Source organism: Pecten maximus, chromosome 1, assembly GCF_902652985.1.
Source record: "Pecten maximus chromosome 1, xPecMax1.1, whole genome shotgun sequence".
Lineage (NCBI taxonomy): Eukaryota > Metazoa > Mollusca > Bivalvia > Pectinida > Pectinidae > Pecten > Pecten maximus.
In genome coordinates this window covers 51,936,198-51,952,006 of record NC_047015.1, presented here as the reverse complement: position 1 = coordinate 51,952,006, position 15,809 = coordinate 51,936,198, and the positions used below count along the sequence as shown (strand labels likewise).

At 35.8% G+C, this 15,809-nt stretch overlaps 1 protein-coding gene across 2 annotated transcripts in view; it reads right to left on the bottom strand.

Annotated features, from left to right (window-relative positions):
* Positions 1-15,809, bottom strand: part of LOC117337595 — a 38,415-nt gene that overhangs the window by 4,352 nt on the left and 18,254 nt on the right. Inside the window, exons 2-8 of one of the 2 annotated variants that reach the window (XM_033898646.1) lie at positions 8,335-8,562; positions 7,784-7,902; positions 5,375-5,466; positions 4,397-4,702; positions 3,016-3,249; positions 1,780-2,100; positions 55-131 (exon numbers count right to left, since the gene is read on the bottom strand). In XM_033898646.1, the coding sequence (XP_033754537.1) occupies positions 55-131; positions 1,780-2,100; positions 3,016-3,249; positions 4,397-4,702; positions 5,375-5,466; positions 7,784-7,902; positions 8,335-8,562 (1,377 nt within the window). The remainder of the gene's footprint in view (positions 1-54; positions 132-1,779; positions 2,101-3,015; positions 3,250-4,396; positions 4,703-5,374; positions 5,467-7,783; positions 7,903-8,334; positions 8,563-15,809) is intronic. The other variant, XM_033898656.1, reaches the window with a different exon arrangement.

Below are 15,809 nucleotides of genomic sequence, written 5' to 3'. Positions count from 1 at the left end.
TATATTTTTCATGTCACCTCTGTTCCACCGTATAAATGTCATTGATTCATTTACCAGTTTAGCTATCCCTGATGTCCGAATGTTGTTATGTATTTGTAGGAGATAGTACTCGTCGTTGTCTGACAATTCACCTACAACACAATCTTTCAACATTATATGTATTCAAACAGCAAATATTGTATTCCTTAAACAAAAAAATGGGCAAAATATCACATTTCATCATTAAACTTACCCATAAGAAGCTGAATTGTATGCAATAAATGAACCAAATCTCACTATATTTATTTTAAACATTATTATGTATACACATTCTTTTCAAAATAATTAAACTATTTCATAACAAACAGGAGGCGTTATTAAAATGTGCGATGAAAGGGAGACAAATCTTGTTCCAGGTAGTAGCCTCAGGGGCCGTAACTAAGAACATCTTAGCGAGTAAGTTTCAATTTTTAGAATTTTACAGTATTTTTATCAAATAGTCATTATAAGTTAAGGTATAGGTACATTATCATGTTAAATATTAAAATAGATATTAAAAAAACTATTTCATGCAATCTAAGTATTAATACCACCAAGTCATGCTGCTGGTATGAAATGATTTAAAGCAGTGTATAGTGCAAGGTCTAAACTGGTAAATACTATGTTCTACGAGCAGTTACACAGCCATGCCAAAGCGGATAAAAACTAAGCCAAGCGCATCACAAAATAAATTACTAAGCATACAACAATCATAGGATGTAAACATTCTTACCTCACGTTGGGATACAAGGACAACCATCAACGCTACATTTAGCCTTGGCGGCCCTCCCTACTATCAATTATACTCTGGCATATAATTTCACGCACGTAAAGGTTTAATCAAATGATATGTTCAAACGAATCATGATATGTTTACTTGTGGCTCCGGACGATTTCTGTTGTAAGATACACTACACAAATTGTGAGCGGCATCACAAGAGCAATGAATCATTTTGTACCTAACGATGGCTGAATTAACCGCGGGTCTTCGAATAGGATTCCAGGCTATCTCGACTACAGTCCCTGGGAATGTAACACATTCTGGACTAACAGTACTTATAAAGTGTATCGAAAAAAATCACTTAATTCATAGAGACGAATACATATTGCTTGCAAAACACAGGCTTGTCTATATGAGTTGTATTGAAACCAAATATCTTGAGAAAATAGATAATTCTATACTTGTTTTTAATTTAATAATACTCAGCATTTATGTATTTAATGAAAAAAAGGAGAATATTTCGATATTAATAGTGGGTGTTTTTACCTCTAGCTAAAATCATCATAGTAGAATTTATTTTGTTTTGGCATATATGTGAAAGAAAACGTGCATCTACGTATATGCATTTTCCCCGTTATTACTACATTAAATAATTTAAATATCAATATTTAAGAACGTGAATCTTTCAGTTCTACTTCATGGATTAAATATTTCGAATCGAGTTTCACTTTTCGGTAAAGTTCCTTTATTGCAATTGTATATACATTTATGCATCACGATTGTTTTTGTTTGTTTTTTCTCTCGTTTATTCTTTGTCAATAAGGTAAATTGGAACAGAATCTGATCTTCATTATGAAAATTCATCATAGATTTTCCGGGAAAATGAAATCCATCAATCAAGAATGTAATATCTCTCTACTTCTACTTCATATTTTTAATATCAGTACCGTTAATTAAATAATGGTATGTCTTATCTTATTTTCTATAACACAGATGGTTTGTACATTTTATTTTTTTGGACCAACGTTCTCTTGTCTTGCCTTTTTCTTTTGGTTCTTCTTCTTTTTGAAGACGTTGTGCTGTTAACTCCATATGCTTCTTTCGGATTTCAAGAATTTTCGCATGCAATTCTCGTTCCAAGTTTCGCAACCGTCTCTCTTCCGCATAAGGATCAAACGGCGGAATGGCGTTAGAAATATCTTCAGTTAGGATTTCTTCATTGTCATCCTCAGCTAGGATTTCAGTCACATCTTCAATTAACACTTCCGTACTATCTTTGGCTACATCTTCAGTAATGTTTTCATACACAACATCCAAAACGTCGCCATCGCCAAGTTCAGTCAAAATCTCAGTCATGGGAGCTAGAAAACAATCTAATCCTTTTAGATAATGTGTTAGCCCTCCCTGGTATAATATTGTGTCATGCAAAGGAAAGCATACAACAAGTACGGCAGCTACTGTACGCGCATTAAGCAGACTAGCATTTCTCTACGAAACAAAACTAAAGTATAACATATATAACATTTGGACGAAATATCATAAGGGAAAGAATGTGCTTTGCCTTTCAGAGAAAAAAACTACAATATTAGATATTAAAAGTATAAGTTATAAAAATAGATGAGAACTGTTAAACAAGATTCCGGTTTACTGACAAACCAAATTTTAATTGATGAAAATTGTTATATAACGTTTCGATTAACCGGCAAACCAAAGTTCAGTAGATAAAGAATGTTATTTAAGGTTTCGGTTACTGTTTGGTTTATTTTGATTAACGTCCTATTAACAGCCAGGGTCATTTAAGAAAAACCACCGACCTACGGTCAGTACCTGGCAACTGCCCCACGTAGGTTTCGATTTACTGGCAAACCAATGTTCAACAGAATATGATTGCAAACGTTTAAAATCAGACCTCTCGTTACACTACACTGCAGATACTGCATAACGAAACGTAATGCGAAATATAATTTTAATTGGATCGCCAATTTATGGACCAACAATTCGCTGTTTTTATGGTAATACTTTGTTCACAATAGATATACATTTCATAAGGGGTATTTGCTAGAAACAATAAAACGATACACATAGGCATAAAAGCATACAAACATGCAACAAAACGCAAACAACTAGCTATTCTATATACACTGTATGTATACACCGTATGCCCGATCACTATGCTTGGTTGCTAATCTGTATTCCGGTACTATACCGGAGCATATGAACGGGTAAAGAGGACTATTATCCTTCGTTTGTAGCAGTTGTTTACATGAACAACTTGCCTCGGGCTCGTTGCTCTACCGGCCCCTGTCCTTGTCCGTCTCGTCGACGGTATGCCTGATTTTGTACTCGTCGTCTTCTTTCCTCTTCTTGACGACGTCGCTGTTCCTCCTCTAGTCGTTTTCGTCTCATTTCGTGCTGGCGTCGACGTTCTTCCTCCCGACGTCGCCGACGTTCGGCGGCGTATGGGTCGTACCGACTATATCGGGATCGGGATCGGGTAGCCTGTCGTTTAACTGTTACGGTAGATATGTTAATATCACACACATAAAAAACATTTATATTAAAGATACATGCAACACAACTGACGGTAAATTAGTAATAAACATTGTCATACATTTTTATTCCAAGCTATCGGGCGTAGCCTTCATCAGGAATGATATGACATACAATTGGGGAAAATGAAAGCAAATTACTTTGGCATAACCCTCCATATCCCAAAAATATGCCCAGACTAAAATTAATATACACGGAAGAAGATTTGTATCGAAACGTCTGTACTGGTTAGGAAACTGCTTTGGTTTGTTATGTACATTCCAAGAATCCCATGTTTTTGTTTGTAATATGGGGAGAACCCAAATAAATTATTTTTGATAACAGTTAAAAGTATTGTTTGTTTCTTATTAAAACACGTGCAATTTTAAGAATCTCTTTCGAAAAAGGGCTTTACATATTCGCCTTCATCAGTCTAGCATCTCTTCCTGCGGTTACCAAAAAATGACGCTTTCTGTTTGTCTGAGATCCAAAGATAGACGTGTTGCAGAGTGTTGAGAGATAAAATTATTCCTGATGAAGATTTTGACCCGAAACCTTGGATAAATTGCAAAAAAATAAATAAATAAATAAACAATGAAAATGTTGAAAAATATTAGCACGTTACTATATTAATTTATTTTTCATTATTTCAAATTATTGATTATCATGCCTGCTAGAACAAAAGCGGTTACGGTTATGAATTTTGCAAAATGCAATTCATTATCAAAAACAACGATTCACAATAACCATGCCATTCTGCATCATTCAATATTTTATAAAGGTACCCAATTTGACACACTCACATTTTACTTCAAAACCAAATTAAAACAGATAAGCGGAATTATGAATTGGCGCACCAACAATCATTGCCATAGAAACCAATGTAGGTAAACTACAATTAGCGGGAAAATAATTTAGCGAAATTCATTCAACGTGAAAACGCTAAAATGAGATTATCGCTTAAATATGCAAGTTTGCAGTATCAACATTATGTATCAACCATGGGCATGTTTTATTTCTATGATTGATTAATATCATTTATAGGACAAATTAAGATAATTACAAAGTATCAATCAATTAGCAATTAATCATTCCGAATGTATCACAACAAGTGCGCATGTGGCATACCCCTTGACGTCAGTTCCTGGAACCTGTTGCTATGCACGACGTTTGATTGCCCGGATGTTGGTCTTCGGTAGGTACGGGTCACGGTCCTGCCCCTCCTAAGCTCTGCCTGGTCCCCGAGGCTCCTGCCAGGAAGTCGGTCACCGATGGTTTGAGAGACATCGTTCTCTATCGTATTCATTGCCGGTGTGTCGTGTTTATTGGATACTGGGTTACTTTCCTTTATGATATGGTTTACATTCGATTGCCTGTCTTTGTCATATTCATCACCGAATTCTATAACCATATTTGGCATGGGTATTACTGGGGCTGCAATAAATAGATGATTAAAATATTATGTATAGATGCATAATATGTAAACGACGGATCTATAAATAAATGAATGAATGAATCTTTATTTCCTCCTCAGATGGAGATTTTTTCTACAAAAACATTTACATATACAAATCAATACATATTAAGAGATAAAGAAATTCACATATATGGACAATGATTTACAAACATAATCTACACGTATAATTAAGTGAAATGAACTTCAACTGTAGTTTACATACTTATTTGCTTTTAATGTGTTTTTAGATTTGATATACATCGGCATGATAAGCTTTGCTATATTAAGTATTATATTAAGCCACGTCTGACTTATTTTTTTTTCGGTAATTTCATTGACATTACCGAGCATAAATGCTGAAATATCAGAATCATCTTGGTCAAAAAATTTTACCGATTCATGGACAGATAATTTATCAACAATCATGTAAACGACGGATCTATGTTATTTCATTGACATGACATTATAAACGATAGCTTGACGTTTAAGGAAAATACTATGAAATATTATTTTTTCTAATTCAGTTATATGTTTCTCCTGGCCTAAAAATCATTCTGGCTAACCAATATTAAATTCAACCTTTAAAATATTGTATTTGTGACGACATAGTGATTAAATCCTTATAATATGTATGTAACTGCAATGCTTACGGGAACATAAACCTCTTCTGCAACTGTACCCGGTTCTACAGTAAGTACATGGGGCTCCATACATATACGGTTCCGTTCGGGACACATCTATGCTGTTTGGATTATAAAAAAAATGAAAATATGCCAATCGGAACCCCTCGTCATTTTCTCTTACGTTGACATGCGGAGGCGAGGTGTTCCGATTGGGAAATATGCAAGAAATATTAGTACTAAACATGATATATATCAAAAGAAAAGATGAGTTTACGTAAACCTCAGAAGCGCCGAAGTGTAAACACGTAAGGAAAACAATGCGCTACTGTCTTACAATACAAGGAGACAATATAAACAGGTTAAACATCAAATAGATAAATATCATAATATCAACACACTATGATAAAACAATAAGATAACTCCATCACCATCTTAATAGAAGAGGATAAACAGAAATGTCAACAAAGAGTTAGAAAATTAGAAAATTAAACAATGTATCGATGTGTCATCAACGTTATAAAGGATCAAAATACAACACTCTCATCAAATAAAAAATATTTCACAACCTCGTCTCGGAAGAAAAAAATATTGCGAACTGAAAATCACAGAAGTACATAATGTGTATTCAATTGTCTCACCTCACAAGGACAGAATAAGTATTCAACAGTCTCACCTCACAAGGACAGAATAAATATTCAACAGTCTCACCTCACAAGGACAGAATAAGTATTCAACAGTCTCACCTCACAAGGACAGAATAAGTATTCAACAGTCTCACCTCTCAAGGACAGAATAAGTATTCAACAGTCTCACCTCACAAGGACAGAATAAGTATTCAACAGTCTCACCTCACAAGGACAGAATAATTATCCAACAGTCTCAACTCACAAGGACAGAATAAATATTCAACAGTCTCACCTCACAAGGACAGAATAAGTATTCAACAGTCTCACCTCTCAAGGACAGAATAAGTATTCAACAGTCTCACCTCACAAGGACAGAATAAGTATTCAACAGTCTCACCTCACAAGGACAGAATAAATATTCAACAGTCTCATCTCACAATGACAGAATAAGTATTCAACAGTCTCATCTCACAAGGACAGAATAAGTATCCAACATGTAGAGACCAACCAACCAATTGTTTTCCCATAGACCTTAGTGTTAACGTTTTGGATTATTTCTTTCAAATTCTTGAATTGAATATGACGATTATGGTTTATAACAAAAGTTTAGGGTCTGATATAACACCTAATCAAACAAAAAAAGTTGGGTCCTTCAGCTCAAATTTTCTCCAGGGTAGCCATTTTGAAAATAGGTGAATTTCGCAGTAAAAATTCTCAAAAATCTTAAATGTTTACCTGTTTACTATTATTACGTGAACTTTTGGGAAAAAAACCAATCGCACTTAAGAAATTTATATCAACATTTCTTATTGATAGTTACCTATCAGGCTACATATCTATTTTCTCACTTCATAACATACTGGCCAATCAGTGGCTGCCAGACATTTTATCCTTGGCTCAACGTTCTATACACAGGGTCTGTTTCAAAAATATATTTTTTCAATTGGTTGGTTGTTCCCAACAGTCTCATCTCACAAGGACAGAATAAGTATTCAACAGCCTCACCTCACAATGACAGAATAAGTATTCAACAGTCTCACATCACAAGGACAGAATAAGTATTCAACAGTCTCACCTCACAAGGACAGAATAAAAATTCAACAGTCTCACATCACAAGGACAGAATAAGTATTCAACAGTCTCACATCACAAGGACAGAATAAGTATTCAACAGTCTCACCACACAATGAGAGAATAAGTATTCAACAGTCTCACCTCACAATGACAGAATAAGTATTCAACAGTCTACCATCACAAGGACAGAATAAGTATTCAACAGTCTACCATCACAAGGACAGAATAAGTATTCAACAGTCTCACCTCACAAGGACAGAATAAGTATTCAACAGTCTACCATCACAAGGACAGAATAAGTATTCAACAGTCTACCATCACAAGGACAGAATAAGTATTCAACAGTCTCACCCCACGAGGACAGAATAAGTATTCAACAGTCTCACCTCACAAGGACAGAATAAGTATTCAACAGTCTACCATCACAAGGACAGAATAAGTATTCAACAGTCTCACCTCACAATGACAGAATAAGTATTCAACAGTCTCACCTCACAAGGACAGAGTAAGTATTCAACAGTCTCACCTCTCAAGGACAGAATAAGTATTCCATGTTCTCCGATAACTAAGATAAGTATTCTACAACTTCAACATGATTATAGGATAAATATAGTGCAACATCAACATATACGGATATGGCCAAGTACCTAGACCGAAATATCACAAAACCAAGATAGATATCAAAATAATAGACCCCAATGAAACTTCAATCGACAGGAGGACGTGCAATACGTACAATGGTGTGTAGAAGCACGCGACAAGGTTGACGTTATGTTGCCGACGAGACTTGCCAATCCTGAGGACAGGACACTTGGTTATGGCACACCCCACGCTCTCAACATTGGCGGTCACCATCTGTAGTAATGATATGCAATAGGTTTGTATCACATCGTATATGCAGCATCCTCTCAATTGATAATATAGGAATTTTTATGAGACACATCTGTTGGTGTTGAATACTTTTAAGTTAATATTTGCTGGGTTTAATATCGCTATATTGGCTGTGATTATATATAACGCGGAAATAAATACTCAGCGAATATTAGAACCTGAATTATCATAACTGAAAATATACCAGTATATATATTTACATACAAATTTCTCAGCGTATTTACCTGTTTATTGAAGAATGTTGACAATACGGTGTTAAGCTACATTCAATACACAACAAAAACAAAACAAAAACAAAAAATATAACAACTTAAAGGTGTTTAAATGCCAAAAAAATACTTTGAGATGACAAAGTTTTTTTCATAATATTGAGTCAGACGAACCATTGCAGCCTACCTTTAGATAGTCGCAGGATCGGGTTTTTACACAACTCTGCTGTGAGTCAAAAGTATTCTTTTCTTTCGACCAGACTCCGAGCGCATCCATGGTGACTTCACTGGTAGGCTCACTTATGTTATGTTTGTTGTAAAAGATATTCTCGCCGTACCTATCATTCCTTGGGCGATCATACTTGCACATCCGGCCCCACTTCCTGGCTGCGCGGGCAGCTTCTCTATCCCAACTCTGAAACAAAACAAAAATGACACAGTGCTTAACATTAAACCTTGACCACTTTGGTTTGGTTTGTTTTTGTTTAACGTCATGTTAACAGCCAGGGTCATTTAAGGACGTGGCAGGTTTTGGAGGTGGAGGAAAGCCCAGAGTACCCGGATCAAAACCACCGGCCTGCGGTCAGTACCTGGCAACTACCCCACGTAGGTTTCGAACTCGCAACCCGGAGGTGGAGTGCTAGTGATAAAGTGTCGGTACACCTGAACCACTCCGCCACCGCGGCCCCAATCTTGACCACAATGTAAGGACAAGTAGACCAGCTATTGGCAAAAAGTCACAAAAACATAACTGCAGGTTTCATTTCAAAATATTTTATCTTTCATAATCTTGCGTTGAATACTTAACAGTGACTGTAAATTCACGTGCAAGTTGAAGATTTTAGATCAAAATATTTTATCTGGGCCCAGTTGTTCAAAAAGTGATTAACAACATTTTTCAAATCCAGATATAATAATTTCTGGTCGAACTAGCTTGAAAAATAAAATGAAATTCTGTAATTCTTAATTCTCTTCCAACTGGCATAATTCAAAGATGATATACTCACGGGTTTTGTAACAAATGAGAAATGAAATTTTCACATATCAAGTGATTAAGCTAATCACCTTATGAACAACTGGGCCCAGAAGATTAAAAGTCATACTTTCATTACGTAAATCTTTTGATAACATTGACAATAGATTTTATGTATGAATGTTACATTTAAAACATTTTGTTGTCCTTTTTTTAATGTCGACCATTCGTATCAGTTTTCAATTAAAAAATAAAATAAAATAAAATAACTAACCCGATATACTTCCAAACGCTTAAATATAATGCATACCATAAAATTTACGGAAAACAAATAGTGAATAATACAATGGAATTTCTGTTGCATGTTAATAAAACCCTCATCTTCTTGATATAATATACATTTATGATTTTTATCTCAAGGCTATCATATTTGTTTACTATCAACATATCTATACAACTGAAACACCGAAAGACAAATTATGATAAGAATAGCATATTATTTGATACATATACAAAAGACATGGTAGCACTCAGCATTTTTGCCCTTACAATTGGTTGGTTAGGCATTCGTGGTATATTGAATGTTTGCACATTGCATGCATTGATGAGGCCATGTCATTGTCTTGTCTACATTCTATAAGAGTGCTGATGTTTATCAAAATAAACAGGACAATGAATATTTATAAACATTCTCCGAAGCTCCAGGCTATCACTTAATGCATCACAAACGTTTCAAATAGTAAGCAGGTTGTTAAATGATGTCAGATGACGAAAATAGCAACACGTCATCATAAACAATGCACCTCAATCTTTCAATAACATGATACTGGTCAGTGGTTTTACTAACAAACGTGTATAGCTGCCAGTTGTGTTAATATAAAACGTGGCGTTGTACAGCAGTCATGTCTGCTTATAGCGGTCACACGACTGCATAGCGGTCATATCCACTATATAGAGGTCACACGACTGCATAGCGGTCATGTCCACTATATAGCGGTTACATGACTGCATAGCGGTCACACGACTGCATAGCGGTCATATCCGCTATATATCGGTTGTACGAAGGCATAGCGGTCATGTCCACTATATAGCAGTTTTAGGAATGCATAGCGGTCATATCCACCATATAGCGGTTACACAAATGCATAGCGGTCATATCTACTATATAACGGTCACACGAATGCATAGCGTTCGTATACATTATATGGCGGTTTCACGAATGCATAGCGGTCATATCCATTATATGGCGGTTTGTAGTGTAGGTATTATTTCTACAGTATACTGATAATGGTCACTGTATAGCGGTTAACCCTCTGTATAGCGGTTATATCAATTGCATAGCGGTCATCTCCACTATTCAACAGGGTTTTATTTCGTTGATAGCTATTGTCAATTTTAACTACATAGCCCTTGAATTCACGATAGTATGGTCATTGTCACTATATAGCGGTCATTTAAATTGATATATTTTGATAAAAAATCCGCGGCATGAACTGTGCAACCAAAGCAATCCAGATGGCTGGACTGTATTATTCTAATTTCTTTTTAGTACTACATAAAGATCGCATGCATCCTCGAGAACGCCCAACGCAGAGCTTGGAAACAAATCAACTGTCTGAAAAACAAACTAGGACTCCCTTCGCTTAGCACAAGTATTCTAGATCCAATGCAAAATTTACAACGTTGACAAGACCAAATTGTTCTACGCTCGCACACCAAACAATCCAACAAAAAGTGTTAAAAACTAGTAGACTTTCGGCCATTAATCATCGTTTCAGTAGCCGTGTAATAGAAACATGAAACTTCCTGGTATCAACGTCGAGTTGGATCAATGGAAGATATGCCACTAATAGCTCAACTGGAACCACTCAACCAAATCCGAGAGGCACCGTGATAATCTTCGGGTAACAACGACGCCGATTCAGCTAAAGATAGCGTACGATTCTATGAAATAGCTATACAAAATGTATCTATATATAAATTTTAGTACGTTTTAGTACGCATTTTCGGTTTTGATAAAACGATAGTGAGAGTTGTGTTTGTTTGTTTGTTGTTTTTTTTTTTTTTTTCTTCTTCTTTTCTTTTTCCTAACGTCCTATTAACAGCATGGAGGTGGAGGAAAGCCGGGGTAACCGGAGAGAAACCACCGGCCTACGGTCAGTACCTGGCTACTGCCCCCACGAAGGTTTCGAACTCGCAACCCAGAGGTGGAGGGCTGGTGATAAAGTGTCGGGACACCTTAACCACTCGTCTACCGCGGCCCCAAAGAGAGATTTGAGAGGGACTATTGGTGTGTGAATGCGTTCCTGAAAGCCTCCAAAGATAGGACACATACTATTTTACTAGTTTTATTTTCTTTACCTACATTATACAACCTAAGCAACAACTCCGTTGCATTAAGCCATATTACACATCCTTAACAGGACGTTGTATCACAAATGTCTTTCAACACGTCATACATCTTAACAAGTAAAGGATAGGTGCCAATTTGGGCCTTCTGATGGCTATCACCATGACGTTTTCTTTGGGGTTAGGTGGTCATGACTTGACATGAAATTAAGGTTAGGTCGGTGACCATTTCCGTGTCGTTAATTGTAAAACACATGTTCACGTGTAACTAACAACGTTTATATAATGAAGATTGACCGACCTACTATATCTACTATTAATTTTCAGAATGACACATACCAACAGGAACGATCACAAACGGTTAGTGACATGCAATACGGAACGCCTATTCTGTCGTTCCTAATTAACATAATGCATAATGTGTGGAATTTTCATTACTGGACGAAAGGGTTGCATACTTATGGAAATTAAAAACAATGATTTGTCATATTCATAACACACCTATGCACCTCCTAGCAGTTATATGCATTAGGTCTTTTTTATGCATACAATCATTCATTGTATGCACGGTGAATACTCATTTGAATGCATATTTATTATTTTAAAATATCGAAAAATCTCGAGGTATACTGAAATATCAGAATATTACCACGTGAATAGTCGTTCATTTGACACATGAAATATATGAAAAATACAGAATTTTGTTTTCTGCTTGCAGGTAATTTCAATGTTAATTACAAAATATCTTGACTGGATACGGAAGAGCATGTCATATTTATAATATACGTACCCACGTGACACAAGAAACCTACTTTAGGATGACATTTGCGTGACTAGCTTTACTGGAATAACCGAATATTACTTCGTGAATATGCGTTCATTAGACAAATAAAGAAAGATACCTTCTTTTTTTCTTCTCCTTGTAGGTAATTTTAAAGTTAATTACAAAATACCTTGACTGGATACGGAAGAACATGTCATATTCATAATATACACAACCCACATGACACAAGATACCTACTTCAGCGATGGCATCGGCGTGACTAGCTTGAAGGAAATGGCATATCGTCTGCCCTTCAATCATCTTAAAACTCGGCACACGTCGCCATCTGCTCTTGATGTCTCGGGGAAACATCATGAAGAACTCTATTATTATATCGCAGAGGTATGCATTCATTAAGATATTGCATATATAAGGAAGTATAATCTGTTTAAAACACATATATTTACTTAATGCAAAGAGCGTGCACGAATGACAGTATGGCCACACATCACGAAAATATGGAATTTTTCGTTGCCAACTTTATTACTTTAAAAGAACATATTGAAATAAACCCTGTGGACGTCTGTTTTCATATTACTTTTAAAAACAACATTTCTCTTCTTACTTTATATAATCCAATTTGAAACAGTTTTGTAATAACTGTAATTCAACTGCCTTCAGCATGCGATGAAGTTACAAAATTCGATATGTATATAGAACTTAATATCTTGTGCATTCTCACACGAAATGTTTTACTACGAGCGCATTTTTCGAATTAAAATTTTCATTTAAATATTCTATAGGATATTTGCTTAACGGCATAGAGATGTATGCCAGCAAAACAGCTTTAACGGGGCCAAATAGACTGTGCGGTTTTGTGAAACACTTATCATTGACATTGATGACACGATCAGAAATTATAACGGTATTGCCTTAAGAAATTCCAACTCTATTTCACATTTGCTAAAAGGTGCTTTAAATCAAACATTCGTCTAGACATCTTTTCCTGTAGATTTTAACGTAGATATAAAATCTACAATGGTTCATATTGCTATCAAGCTGTAAGCAGTTCCGCTCAGACAATCGACGTATTTACATTATGGTATATATCTTGTATATCAAACAATGAATTAAATAGCTCTGCAGTCTACTTACTTTGCGATGCATGGTGTGAGTTGTCGTTTTGGTTCTGTATGTTAATGTTGATGGATATGGTATATAAAAACAGATGTCGTATTGTCATTAATATGTACAATACGTAGAGTGAGAGAAAACCAGAAGCTGTAAGTTTAAGTCCATTTTATTGCAGATAAAAGCAAATGGATTGGACAAAAGTTATACAACTTATTTACGTATTTTCCGTAACAAGAGTATATATACAAAATTTGTCACGTGACAGATTTATGCTAACATTGTATTTTAGCGAAGACGGGGATAAAGATAGAAAGAAGAAGAACATATAAGAAACACCAACAAAATAGAATGTGTTTTGTAAGATGAAGAACATGTGGTTTATCTGGTCTTGTCGACGTAGGTAGACTGCTTTTCAAACACATAAAGCTAGAAGCCGTTCACACGACATTCGCTACTTATAAGATACGTTAGGATGTAGCAAACATTCAAGAATTAAAAACGAAACTACAGGAAGGATTTCCGAAAATACAAGAAGGAATTCCACTCATAAGTATATCGCCAACCATCATCAGTTGGAAAATGATATGAATCTAGGATACTGGTTGTTTGCTTGGTGAATCATGCAATGATCAGCGCGGGTCATTTTAGGCGGGATAGCAGCTAGTGGCTTCCTCACTGAAAAACATATGAAGACCCGTCAGATGTCACCTAGGACAATTTTGGGTAAAATGACTTGCACACGGTTACATGTAAAACAGGAGAGTCACAAAACAGTTCCTGATCGCAGCTTCCTTGAGAAGCACAAACCATCCTTGGTAGGGATCGAACACTCACTAAGGTGTATTGTTCGATGATTTACCGACTGAGCCCTTGGTTTGTATATATAACTTATAGCACAATTTTGCTTTTACCTGAAACCGAGTACCCTCTATTCAGAAATCGTTATCAAGCAGAGAGCCAACTCCATCAACAGAACGTGGTCAGAATAATTCACTCTCTCGGTTTTGTGTGAATGCATTTTATTACTGTTAATATGATCGCGATTGGACAAAAAAATACAAGCATTATCCCTGCTCTTGATATCCAACATGAGTGTATTTTCATGTGGCGAAGAAATGTAAGAAACGGAAATGTTCTCAAACAGGCACAGGAAGTACCAAAATGTGAATATATCTAGTACTGGGGAAAATCGACGGTAAATTTGGTAAACATTTGTGAAACCACATTAAACTATAACATACACCATCAAAACCACATCGTATATTACCATACAGCATATACATATATTTACATATACAGCTCTTCAAATACTATCTATAGCGATATATTTGTAAAATTCGGACGTCACTCTAGATGAAACTTGTGTGACGTACGGTACGTTTTTTTTTTGTGTGTGAGAGGGTATGTGTGTGTGTGTGGTTATTTTTCCCGGTAGGTTAATTTCCTTTCTGTGTAAATAAAATGTTCATGCATAATATTAAATGTGCAAAATTCACGACAGAGATTTATTTAACTAAAAACACACGCTGTTGTATATGTTTATGCAATACCAGTAACCATATACTTCACAGTATTACAGCGCTACCCTCCATAAAATTGAGTTTTCCTTTTGACGTTTTAAACTTTAAGTGTTTAAATAATTAATTACATCCAGAAAAAGCCTGTCTTGCCCCACCTCTTTGTGTGTAACTTGACTTACGGTCACTTCAGCGATCACTTGTAGGTCGGTTATATCATTTTTTTCCCTTTTTTTTTTTCCCTTTTTTTTTTTTTTTTTTTACTATTTTTGTTAATTTTATAAAATTCTCTAATGTGAGTGTCTATACATTTTTGTGACATGCAGTGTATATGCTATAGGCGCTGAAACATCTTTAACTCTAGTAAAATAAAGAAATCAGATACAGTGAAACCTGACTTTAACGACACACACTGGAAGCGAGTCAATATGTCGGCAATGTCAGTGGAGCATGTCGCTTTTCCGGTGGATACGGTCAGATGATACAGGATGTCGGTAAAGTCAGTGGTCGGTAAAGTCGGTGGTCGGTAAAGTCAGTGGTCGGTAAAGTCAGTGCTCGGTAAAATCAGTGTGTCGGCAAAGTCAGTGTGTCGGTAAAGTTAGTGGTCAGTAAAGTTAGTGGTCAGTATAAAGTCAGTGTGTCGGTAAAGTCAGTGGTCGGTAAAGTCAGTGGTCAGTATAAAGTCAGTGGTCGGTAAAGTCAGTGTGTCGGTAAAGTCAGTGGTCGGTAAAGTCAGTGGTCTGTAAAGTCAGTGGTCGGTAAAGTCAGGTTTCGCTTTAGTCACACACATAAAAAAAAACCTAACAAAACATTACATCCAACCGTTTTGATGTTAGGGGACCTATATATTTGGCGGAAGTTGACTTAAGTTAATAGCTGATGGCTATTATCCTTCTAAATCTACCTGTAAAATGCACTCTGTAATA